This window comes from Nymphalis io, chromosome 18, assembly GCF_905147045.1.
Source record: "Nymphalis io chromosome 18, ilAglIoxx1.1, whole genome shotgun sequence".
Classification (NCBI taxonomy): Eukaryota; Metazoa; Arthropoda; class Insecta; order Lepidoptera; family Nymphalidae; genus Nymphalis; species Nymphalis io.
Window position 1 is genome coordinate 1,902,699 of NC_065905.1, and position 12,844 is coordinate 1,915,542.

General features: G+C 32.2%; 1 protein-coding gene across 6 annotated transcripts in view; it reads left to right on the forward strand.

Moving 5' to 3' along the window:
* The window catches only part of LOC126775513 (homeobox protein cut-like), a 141,373-nt gene that overhangs the window by 8,781 nt on the left and 119,748 nt on the right, over positions 1 to 12,844 (forward strand). For 5 of the 6 annotated variants that reach the window (XM_050497501.1, XM_050497502.1, XM_050497506.1 and 2 more), the window contains exon 2: positions 11,123 to 11,499. In XM_050497501.1, coding sequence (XP_050353458.1) covers positions 11,377 to 11,499 — 123 coding nt within the window. In that variant the 5' untranslated portion in view covers positions 11,123 to 11,376. Of the gene's footprint in view, positions 1 to 11,122; positions 11,500 to 12,844 lie in introns of those variants that run through there. The other variant, XM_050497505.1, reaches the window with a different exon arrangement.

The following is a 12,844-nucleotide window of genomic DNA, read 5'->3' on the forward strand; positions in this document are numbered from 1 at the left end:
GCATTACATTTATTTATTAATGGCCAGTTTGCAAGGGCTGTACCAGGTTGGACATATGTATTCACGATAGCAAGCTATCCCGTGGCGCTCCTCGTTAAGACGGACAGGGTACCGCTGGTTTTTTAGTGGTTAGTATTCCGATGTTCGGGGCGCACTCGGCGCCTTGGACACCGGTGAGCCCCAAATCCCCCCACTGCTCCCGTGGGGTAAACGCGTAATTCGTTTTTCAAGTGTAAAAAAAAGCCTGAAGATATGTATGATCTGAATGCCTTGCTCATCCATCAGTTAAAGTTTCATTTGAAATGTTATTTGGGTTAATTACAATTTTTAGTAAATACTATACTATGTGTGGGTGAGGCTTTTTTATCTATAATCGTCTGTCTTGTTATTGTTTACAATTTTCAATAATAATACGTGTGTATTTTTTTTATTTAACTTGTTTCAGAAAATTTTTCGGCTTCTGTTGACCCTTCGAGTCTTCGAGTTCTGCTGGTCTTCGAATTCGTTGATTTGCAAAAAGGTTTTTTTGCCGGTTTTTCTCGTTAGAAACGACATTCTAAAATATATCCATTGTAATCTAATGCAAGTTACTTTAATTACTCACTATTATATTATTAGCAATAATATAAATATCGTTTCATTTTTAAATTATAATAATAATTAAAACAATTTCAGTCGCTTCCGCCTACATCTTATACCACGCGATTCCAAACTATTGATAGTTTAGCGGCATATTGAACTCTATATGTGGGAATTACAGTATATTTTCCCTTGCAGAAACCGTGAGAATCTATGTCGAAAGCAATGATAACGGCCGATATGAAATACAATGCTCTATTTTTATATCGCTTATTTTAAAACTTTTTCCAAGTATTTAATTTACTTGCATATTTATATTTTAATACGGCGCTGGAAAAATTTCACAATATTCGATGACGTAGTTAATATAACACCATGTATAGTGTCAGATTTTTAAATAACAAACATCATGTCACGTTTTTTTTACTGACTTACGCATTCCTATCGCCAATATAGTTAATTAATATTGGTTAAATTAAGATATAGAACATTTGGATTAAAGATTTTTTTTTTCTTTTTAATTAATTTTGTTAAAATAATTGAAGACCTAGAAATAATACTGGGACGAATTAACAAAAGAGTAGGTTGTATAATGGAATACATTTGCCTTTCTATGAATAATAAAAAAAAAAAACAATTCAAATATTGTGTTCATTCGAACAATCAAATTTATTCTAAACAGTTATTTTACGGCTTTCGAACAAATAACATCGTCTATTAATTTACGACTATATTAAAGTTCCCACACAATATAATATAAGATATCTATTAAAAATATACGTTCCCTAGAAACGGAAAGTAAATTTAAACAAATAAATACAACAATATAATTAAAATTTTATTCATAAAGGCGACCGATATAAACAAATAAACCGAACCATGTGGCGAAATCGGTGCCGATGTCGGAGAAAAAAAAAAACAAATATCCTTTTCTCTTTCCATCGTATAGCCTCGTCCCTTTCTGACGTCACATGTGTTTCCCTCGTAGTTTTTTTTAATTGATTTTAATAGTTTTATCAACGGGTTAGGTTCATGGTGTTATTGAGCGCGACTTATAGAGGTTTTGTTTTGATTCAACCGTTGACCTTTCATTGAGTTGGATTGACTAGGCTACCTAGTCAAATATAAGACACATCTTAGGTAACTCTACTGGTGGTAGAGCTTTGTGCAAGCTCGTCTGAGTAGGTACCACCCACTCATCAGATGTTCTACCGCAAAACAGCATTACTTGGTATTGTTGTATTCCGGTTTGAAGGGTTTGTGAGCCAGTGTAATTACAGGCACAAGGGACATAACATCTTAGTTCCCTAGGTTGGTGGCGCATTGGTGATGTAAGCGATGGTTAACATTTCTTACAACGCCAATGTCTAGGGCGTTGGTGACCACTTACCATCAGGTGGCCCACAGTTCTTCCGCCTTCCTATTCTATAAAAAAAAAACTCGTTTAAGAAAACAATCTTCAAATATAAAGCGCTTGGCATCGTATTGTTAACGATATTACTGACATCTGTCTTATTAAAAACTGCAAAATTGCAACAGTAAATTCAAATTTAAAATTCGAACAAGTCATCATCACTTTCAAATATATATTAGTAACGTCCTCTTATTTTTTTATAACACACTTACGTATTATATCAACAAATACATTTAATATATGTACATATTTGTATACCCACTTACTTCATTTAATAGCGGTATAAATATTTCAAACACACATCCACACGTTTAATTATTAATTAAAAAAACGTGACCGCAATCGAATGATTATTAATTTCAACATTTATCTTCATTCATGAACTAAAGGTCATATCGTACAAGCCTTAATGAATGAATGGAAATATCATATGTATACTGCTACTTGTGAAGATTGGATAAATATTTTTTAAAACAAATAATCACATTCATGAGCTTCAAGAAATAATAATGTTTCTAAAATCAAAGTCTTAGTTCTCTTTTTAAATTACTTATTCTTTTTTTTTAAATCTACATTAACAAAATAAGGCAAGGAAAACATTCTTGGATTCTAAATAAATTATACTTATTTAAATAAATAGGCAAACTGGAAAATAGGTCAACTCATGGTAAGGTCACAAAATCAATTAATCATCCATTTGTCTATACGATACATCCCTTGTGCCTCTTTATACTGCCTCACTCACCCTGTAAACCGTAATAATACGTGTTGTGATGTACCTACCCAGACTTACACAAAGCCCTACCACCAAGTAGACACAAGTACACATATAGTAACTACACACCTGTGCAAAGAAACTCAAAGTCGTTTGTTTTGGTCATATCTGGCTCAGCCATAACGGTATCAATATATGAATGTAATGATTACGCTTAGCTTAATCGTTATAGCTCACAGGTGTGTGCGATCCTCAAGTATCGTATCGACATAAATATGTCTCCAGAGATATACTATGATACGAACACGCCATGACATTTCAGATCTGGCAGAGTGTCAAGCAATCGAACCATTGGCAGCTGTCGTGCAGAAATATAACAAGTGTCATGAAGTATTACTCATTTAGTTATATCGTACATATAATAAATCATAAATAATATATTATTATATTTTAACAAATTATGTGTAAAATAAATTATAGTTTTTCAAACTTGGCGTTTTAATTTTATATCATTGCTCATATTCATTTTAGAAAAAAAAACCAATTATAGACAGCAAAAGGAACAACGCAGAAAATTTCAAAGTAATTTTAATATATTATCACTGTTATGTAGATAAAAATAATTATAAAAGTATCATTCCGTAGCAAATGTATCTCACAGCTCATCTGTTAACTGGGAACAAAATAACCATCTTAAAATAACTCGGGGTTCATTATTCTAATCGATAAAAAACGAATCGTAAATATATCGTACGTCTCCCCCTAGATGGAGTGGTGGATACGTCATTATAGTATTTAAATAGTGACAAGTATGACGATAGTCCTATTTATACGTATATCCAATTCCAAAGGAATAAATTTTTTAATTATGTTACTTGCTTTATATTTTATTATGATAAAAAATCTTTGGATAATAAAAATACAATTTCAAGGTCAATTTTCTTTTGTAACGTTTTAGTGTCTAACGTTACGTCACGTGTATACACTTTATTAATGAAATGCTACTAATATAATACATTAACGGTTATATTTATAAAACGAATTCCCCCTTATTTAATGTTATACTGTTATCTATAATTAATGTTATTAACTAATACAGTTGTATGACACTCGATGAAACGATAAAATACATAAATTATAAACAAAGTGTGTCCATTACATGTATTTTTAACAATTTTTGGGTCAGGGTTGTAATTAACAAAAAATTAAAATTTCACCAAATATTTATAATACCACGATACCAATCTTTGCCAACCCTACAAGGTGCTACGTTGGCCATAAACAATGTCATTTTTTCACTATTCATAGACAAGTTTTTTCTTTTCCGTTTTTTTACCGCCATTATGTCATCTCACACGGTATGTCCCTAATGAATAATAAATAGTCTAATTACTCCATGGGGAGGTTATTGATGTATTTATTACAATTAACTGTTGTAGGAAGTTAATTTCTATTTTTACAGTAAGTCATACTGTTTAATTATTTTTATGGTGTTAGGTGTGCAGACAAGTGGGCCTTATGGTAGGTGGTCACCACCGCCCAAAGACGTTGTCATTGAAATACTAACCCTTATATCGAGAATGCGCCAACGACCTTGGGAACTGAGATGTTATGTCCCTTGTGCCTGTAATTACACTGGCTCACTAACCCTTCAAACGGGAACACAACAATACCGAGTACTGCTGTTTTGCGGTATAATATCTGATGAGTGGGTGGTACCTACCCAGACGAGCTTGCACAAAGCCCAATCACCAGTAAATTAATACATTAAAATGGCAGATTTTAAGAGGATATCCGTCACAAAGTGAACTCCACGCTGGCGAAGCGAAGTTTTGCTAGTAAATAAATACAATAACTTTAACAAAAATAAATACATCCACTCATTATTTTTTTTAAAATCATTTACAGAATAAACGGCCATCATTATCGTGTTATTAATACGACACACATGTGATCCTCTATTCCATTTATAAACTACGTCATTTTATTTGTGAGGAACTTTTTTTTCTTATTAATACTGGCCGACTATAAGATAATATTAATTATCTGTATATCTTATATCGAATGCCATAATTGTATCATTCTATCTGTGTTTATTGATTTTAACGTGTATTTTGAATATTTGTATTACCTTAGTATGCAAACCAAGGGGTATTCTTAAACTTTATCAGTACTCACCATCAGGGTCCAATTCAGCTAAAATATTGTCACTTTATCGCAATCGAATCGAAGTGCAATCGTTGCCGTTTATCCGTTTTCCTATTATTTAATTTAATTATGGCTTATTGGTATGAAAGTTATCAATTAAGTTTGGTTTTGACGCAACGGTATATGTTAACATAATATCGGTTCGGATTCGATACGAATAAATATATATTAGTTAAAGTTGGATTGGAATTGGATCGGTAATCAATCGTTATATACACCCAGGTGTGATAAAAAAAAACAAAATCCGAATTACAATATATAGACTATTAAATCGCCCTTTTTAAAGTGAAAATTAGGCAATCGCTTGATATAATTAATTACGTCAACACACATACGGACGCTAAACACATTAGCATTCCGCGATGTCGGTTAGAAATTAATATAAGCTCACGATCCATCACCGTTATTCCTAATCTATTAAAAAAAATGTCACAATTGACCCAGAAACGGGGTTATTCTAATGTTAGACGATATCTTATCGTATGTCCATCTGTTGTTTAATGTTTTAAATTAAAAGGGTAAGTGGGATCACCTGCCTTAATAGGTCAAAAATAAAGTCTTTGATTTATGTATCTTTTATTTTAATGGGTATTTTGTTAATTTTCCTATGTTGCAACATTTATGATGACCACACGTGTAAGGTTTCGCAATAGAATTGTACTAATTAACATACATATGTATTATGTTATATACATTTTTTAATAGCAACAATATTTGCTTAATTCGTATATACTATGATTATGTAAACGAATATTTAACGGAGAGGAAGTAAAACTGTTTAAGAATTTCCTAATAAATAACTGATAATATAAATTGATTTTTCCGATCAATAAACAGATGGACAAAATTGTATGACGTATTTCCTTATATAACTAACTAATTTTCTTTTATAAAAGCCATCAATTATAAATTCAAATTAATTATCTACAAATAAATTTAAATTAACGATAAAACATACACGCGCATTCTAAAACTAATTTTATTACATAAAAATATTCATGTACAGTCACAACCTGACAGTTATATAAAAAAATACGTGACGTTTCTAATCAATTATCGATATTCGAATGTATCGTGTTAGATGGATATTAAAAAAAAAGTGTCACCTTTATAGCACAATGAAATTGAAAATGTCAATTTCGACGAGTTAACATTTTTATTGCTTCGATTTCCTTTAATCGGCGCGAGTGATATTCGATACGTTAGAATTGAGCCTTTATTGTTTTTGAGGTAATTTTGTGATATTTAATATCTATTACTCCATTTTCTAGAAAAAAAAGATATTTGTCATCGATAAAAAAATAACGCGTGCGTTTTTATTTTTTCTATCAATAAGTCGGTTTTGTTTAGTATGTTGATTTAAAATTATAATTATACAGTATTCTATTCACAAGAGATCAATATCATCTATGCGAAGGGAAAATGCAAAAACCAATCAACGCTTAAGACAAAATGTGTGCTCACCTTTATTTGAAATGGCGGTAAAAATTCTCCCTGTATTTATACGTCATGCACTTAGCACACGTTCAAAAAGCACTCGCGTTTGCAAACAAAGAGTAACAGACGACTCGAAAATCCATCAATCAAAGAACTGCAATGAAATAATCGAATTTCTGAACGTCGAGTGCAGTTCAAAGCACAAACGAGGAACCGCAACAGATTAAAAAGAGAATAAAAAAGGTACACCAAGTTCCGAAATATGACTAATATCTGGCACAAAGTTCAGTGTCGATAACGCGTCTATGGCAACAAAAGGAGGAAGGACGAGGGAAGGAATTCAAAAAAGGAACGCTCCGAACGCACGGCATTTGAATTTCGACGAGATAGATGCCGATTTCGATTTGGAATGCTTCCCATTCATACAACACAGATTATTATTGACATTTTGCAAACTGTCTTTAATATTTATTCAGAAAATTTTCTGCATATCTCTTATTAAGATATTCGAATAAGAAAATACTCAACTATTTAATAAGTTCTTTTACCGTTTTTCTTACTTTATAAGAACTTGTTACCTGAAACAATATATACGACCTACTTGCATGAAAATAAATAATTAGAAAAGAATATAGGCCGTTGAAGAAACGTCGAACTAAAAGGCATCGATTGAAAGCGAGTTCGCCAACTTTGTCACGAAACCTATGCACGATAGATTTTAACTGCCATTCGCTATTACATAAACAAAATTACGATAGCTATTATTACAAAGTAAGCGCGCTAAATTAGACCTTATCGTTTTGTAATAAGGGCTATTAATCCAGTTCCGATACTAATAGTAAGTTAGATATCTCTTCGATGTTTTAAAAGTTTACGCGTGCGGTGATCGGTCTGTTTAGTTATATTTATGAGTGTGATAAAATTGTTTGCGGCCGTGTTCGGTTCATTTCAAATCAAGCACCTGTCTCCGTTTTATCTTTATTGTCTATAAAATTATCGAAAGTATTCATATAAATTATAAACGTTTTAGTTATTGAAAACAAAGGTGTATAGAAATGTGTAAAAAAATTAAATACAAAACGATTAATCATAGATAATTTTTAAATGAAAGTTTATTTTTAAAGATACTTCAAATCTTAATTATTATTAATTGTTTATTTAATGCGATTTCAAAAGTAGTGTCCGCAATTGACTTACCATACTAATTTTAAATTCTCTCTATTTTTGAATCAATAATCATTTAAAATACAACTAGCGCTGTCTGTTGTTCCAAATTTGAAATTTATTCTTATCAATTACGTAAAATCCTTTAAAGATTCAGTCATGTGTCAATGTGTTGACGAACGTTTTAACGCACACCAACTCACTCTTATTGTTATATTTCACGTTTAGTTTACGTCATTTGTAAATTTATCCACAAATGGCGGGAACATTCGAAAATGGAACTCGACGTCTAAGAAACGTGTCCGTAATAACAGTTACCAATGAAAGTGTCTAGTCATGCGACAATCGAGGAAAGCGGTAACTATCATACCGAATTCAATAAGGACCCTTCGCCACACGACAAATTTACAATTCTAATATATAAGTAATTTAAACGATTTATATTTCACGTATTACAAACACATTCGCATCGAAATATAGTTGTTGGGGCATAGGAGTAGTGACAAGCACGCAACCGGGGTTACCATGTCTTAATGATATTTTAAGACACGATTAATCACTATGAAATGTCAAATTACTAACAGTTATATTTGTGATTTATTTAAATTAATTTTTTTTAAGTGCCTAGTACTCTGATATGAATATGATAAATATTATAATTTCTAATATCAACGCATAAACCACAGTTGATTTTAATTGGTTAAACGTTGTTTAAAATAGAATAAATTTCAAAATATAGGTAATATTATGAATTTTCTTTTTTTTAAATTACTTGTCTCTTGTTCTTCACCTGCGTGCGAAGAGGTAGGGTCAGTTTTTATGTACCCAATTTCCTTTTCTGTACCCTGATAACGTGTATGCAAAATTTCAGGATCGCTTGAGTAGCTACGATGTTAGCGTAACAAATAAACAGTCACTTTTTTGACTATAATAACAAAACTATGAAAATAAACTTTGTCTGCACTTATATTATATTAGAAATAAATCCTTCAAAAATAGATCATATGGTATCCCTAAAAGACCGCCTTTCTGATCTCTATCAATGACAAAATTACGACTCCATATCAAACATTTCTAAACAATTCAAAATGTATTCTATTCAATATATATAAGGTCGATATTATCCAATCAAAACCTAACCGGTGGTAACTTACCCTAAGACGTTCGATTTTTAAACCGTCTTATTTAAGCAAGTTTTGAATTTATCGGAGATTTTATTTTATTTTATATATTACAAAAATATTTATGGTATGTCATTAAAATCTCAAGAGGAAATATATTTGTGAAAGACCTTGACAATCAAAACGATTGACAAATGGCGGGAAATTCTTTCAACTGTCACTTTAAGAGCCATCTTTGTCCACTTGGCCCAGAAATACGTCTTTATTCTTTGGTTTTGATATTTAAGCCTGTATAGTAATAAACTAAATCACTTTCATTATTGTAAGTACCACATAGTACATCCTAGCAGTTCTAAAATTAAAAAAGGAACATTTTATTTTTATTTTATATATAGCATATGGTATTACTGATTCAGCCTACAGTAAACCGTCTGTAAAATGACACGAATGACTTTTGTTTTTACAATGTCTATATAAATAATTAAGTGACCATTGTCTGTCGACATATTATAAAAATTAAAAACAATAAATTTTGTTAATTCAACGTGGAAAGTATCAATGTTTTAATAAGCGACCCACCCGTCTTATCTATCCCATCTGCAGTCCCCTACTAATGAATATTAACTAATAACAAGTTGAGGCGAGTGGAGTGGGAATTATTACCGTATGACTCATTTTTTTTGATTACATAAGTAATTTTATATATACCGAGATAGCGCAATGGTTAGAACACGGGAAATTAATCGATTATCGAGGGTTCAAATTCGAGCGAGCATTAGTAAATTTTCCTGGTGAATATTGTGGAACCTGGAAGTGAAATCATCTCATCAAGGGTCTCAAAGACCTCTGACTAGCTGACTCTTATATAAGTTCAGTTTAGAAATTAAAAAAAGCTACAAGTTACTTTAACAGTTCGTTCATCTTTCAAGCGAATTTGCATTGGCTTTCTATCCAGGAAAAATGACGTAAATTTAATTGAAAATGTTACACCTTACCTTACCTTACATCCCTTTAATAGATATTAATAATTAAAAAAAAAAATAAGTTTTGAAATTTAAAATTGGAAATAGTCCTGAGTGACCGCAAGTCAGTCGATAGACGGAATCGATCGGAGGCGGTTCGTGCTTGTAATCCTGTTTGCATATCGCCGCACGAAACTCGCACTTATCATGTTTATTGATTGACACGCCAGTAATTCACCGTTTCACCCTCGTGTAGTGTAAATTAAAGGATATTGCGAATAACTCATTGTGGACATAGGCCTTAGAAGGAAGTCAGTCGCAAGCCGCTTTTATAAGCTCTATTACATATTACCAAGGGAAACTATATAATGTAAAATGAAATCGTTCTTTATTTAAAAATGTAAATTTAAAATCAATTTGAAAAAATAGGCGTCTTTCTCATGAAAAAGTCAAAGGTATTCCGCCATACAGCCCCAACTTAAAAAATAGTATATTATATAAGTAAGTAAGGCGAAATATATATATATTTTTTTTAATTTTGATAGTCTAATGACCATCTTTTGTATTCCTTATTCGTAAAATTCTAATTATAATTCGTAGTTTATATCTAGGTGTAAGCCTATGCCTTGCGACCGGTGTCCAAGTTTTGAAATTTACAAGTGACAGTTTTATAACTTTTTGTTCGTGGTAACTTAGTTTTAGGCGTGTCCTTCTCACTAGTGTTTATTTTATTATAATTAGTGTGTCGCGTCGCGTGTGATAATAACAAAATGTATTAAAATCAAAGGGCTTAAATAATTCTTTTTTTAACTTTTATTACAAATTTTGAATTTGATTTATTGTAATGACTTAAATTTAAGCATTTTTTTTAAATTTGGAATTTCGTTTAAATTATGGTTAAAGTAACTTAAATTTTCATTATTTTATTATACTACGCTACTGCGCGTTTGGATCATATTCGCGTCCACCGATAAAAACCGACATCTGAAATAGTCTTTTAAGCGTATGTAGCTACATATATCTGTTGAGGGAAGGAATTGTGTCGGTCAGTATCCATTTAGAAAGGCTTAGAATATAGTCGGATATAAATTTTAATACCAACAAAATTGATTCTTATATAATTCAAATATGTTACCCCTTACATTTATAGTCCCATGTATTTTACTAGTACTTATCTTTTCTAAGCCACTGGTATTGTCTACAAAAATGAAAGACTTGTACCGTTCTCGAGTCTAAAATGTTGCAAGTTACAATAAATACGACCTAAAATACCTAGTACCCAAACGTTAACACGGCAGGCAAAAAAACGATTAAGGGCGTCGAAGTCTTGGCGCGTGTGAACCGACTACTCCTTTACACCGACCTGTCAATTTCCTTTTTTTTTTCTTCGCGATATCAGCCTGAGCATCGAACATAACCAAATTAGTTTCGACACGAACACCCCAGTGGCCGATTGTCTGCCGGTTCACAATGGAATCGATATAAAACTTCCCCTTTCAATATTTCTTTTTTTCTATTTCAGGTCGTCAGGCACAACACAATAAGAAACTGACGGTAAACAAAGAAACGGCACGCGAACGCGAACGAACAAAAAAAGAACAATTCGTATTCGAACATCGATACTGGCAATCGAAAATTTTGATAAACTGGCCGAATAGAGAGAACTGTTGTCTATTGGTATGAAAATGTGGCGTTCGATGTTTGAATTAGGCGTATGCGCCTCGAGAGGGTGACGGGTCATTATGCGCCGGGAGTGAGCGCGGTGCGGACGTCCGGATGCACCCGACCGGCGCGGCCAGCCTGCCCGCCGCACCCGAGGCGGAGGTGCAAGCTATGCACTCGATGGACTGGCTCTTCAAGAAGGAAAGGATATATCTCCTAGCGCAGTTCTGGCAACAGGTAATTGACGAAAAAAATATAACTAATCACTCGACTTCTAATTACAGATACATTATCCGCAGCCATTACAAATAATGGAGGTACCGCAGCCCATCTACATATAACGGCAATAACAAAAAGCAGTATACCCACGAAATCAATTAATAGTAACGCATTAGAACCGCAATTAACCTGTAACCGAGCGGGTCGGGCATTACGCGAGCCGATCTGAGCCTCGAAACAATTATGTCTATTGTTACAACAACAGTTATGCAAATATCTGATCGACTTTGAGCGGACAGATACGACGTTTGCACACTGACGCACTTAACCACGAGTAATACAACACACACACACACACAATTAATCATGAATTATATTTTATACAGAATTTAAATAACTTCGAATGCCTTTTAATAACAATTCAAAACTAAGCTAAAGATTTGTACAAAGATAAATTAACTCAAATAAACAGACGTGGTGCGTTTTGAAACGAATAAAATTCGAAATTTAAAATGGAATAGGAAATGGCGAATCGGTTATTCTCGAAGGCAATAGACGCGACTAATGTATTCATAGATAATTATCTCACCTCGATAGAGATGTAGAGGATGTTGCGTAACAATGAATAAGAGGAACTGAGCGTTTTAATAGCATCGAATGAATTTTTCAAGGTTCTGAAGATAAGATTTACATTCACTTTAAGCATTAAATATTCTGAAAACTGTTATAAATTTTGTATGAAATGTAGCTCAAATGTTTGTAATAGCGGTTTTTGGGACCCGAAAAGAAACAAGGGGTATTTATTAGTATATAGACGTATATTACATTATATTTAAAATTACATTTGTTGATTAAATAAAAGCACGATTCATTACAAGTACATTATTTGTGTTAAATAGGTCTTGTATTGACCTCTGCGAGCAATTAAACTTGTTACCATATCTGTTAATCGTTGATCTATGACATCGCCATTGATTTCAGATGCTGTCAACTACAATTATGCCATTAAATGGCTGAACTCTAATAATTGCATTAAATTGCATTCTCCTAACATTATAATGTATAAACAAGTCATATTATAATGGTATAGAAACTCATTATAGAAATACGATCGAAATATGTAGGTATATATGTCTAGTAATTTCTTAAGCACATATGAATACTTTATATTTAAAAAATGAATTGGCGTTCTATATTCAAATATAGGTCATAGATATTTCAAGTTGACGTCATGAAGAAAAAACATTGCCACAACAATTACCCTCACATTAGTATTACAAGTGCTAATCAGAATGCAAATTTGCAATATAAAATTTTAAAAAAGAACAAGTAAATAGCTATAAATTTAACATTCAAAGCAGTA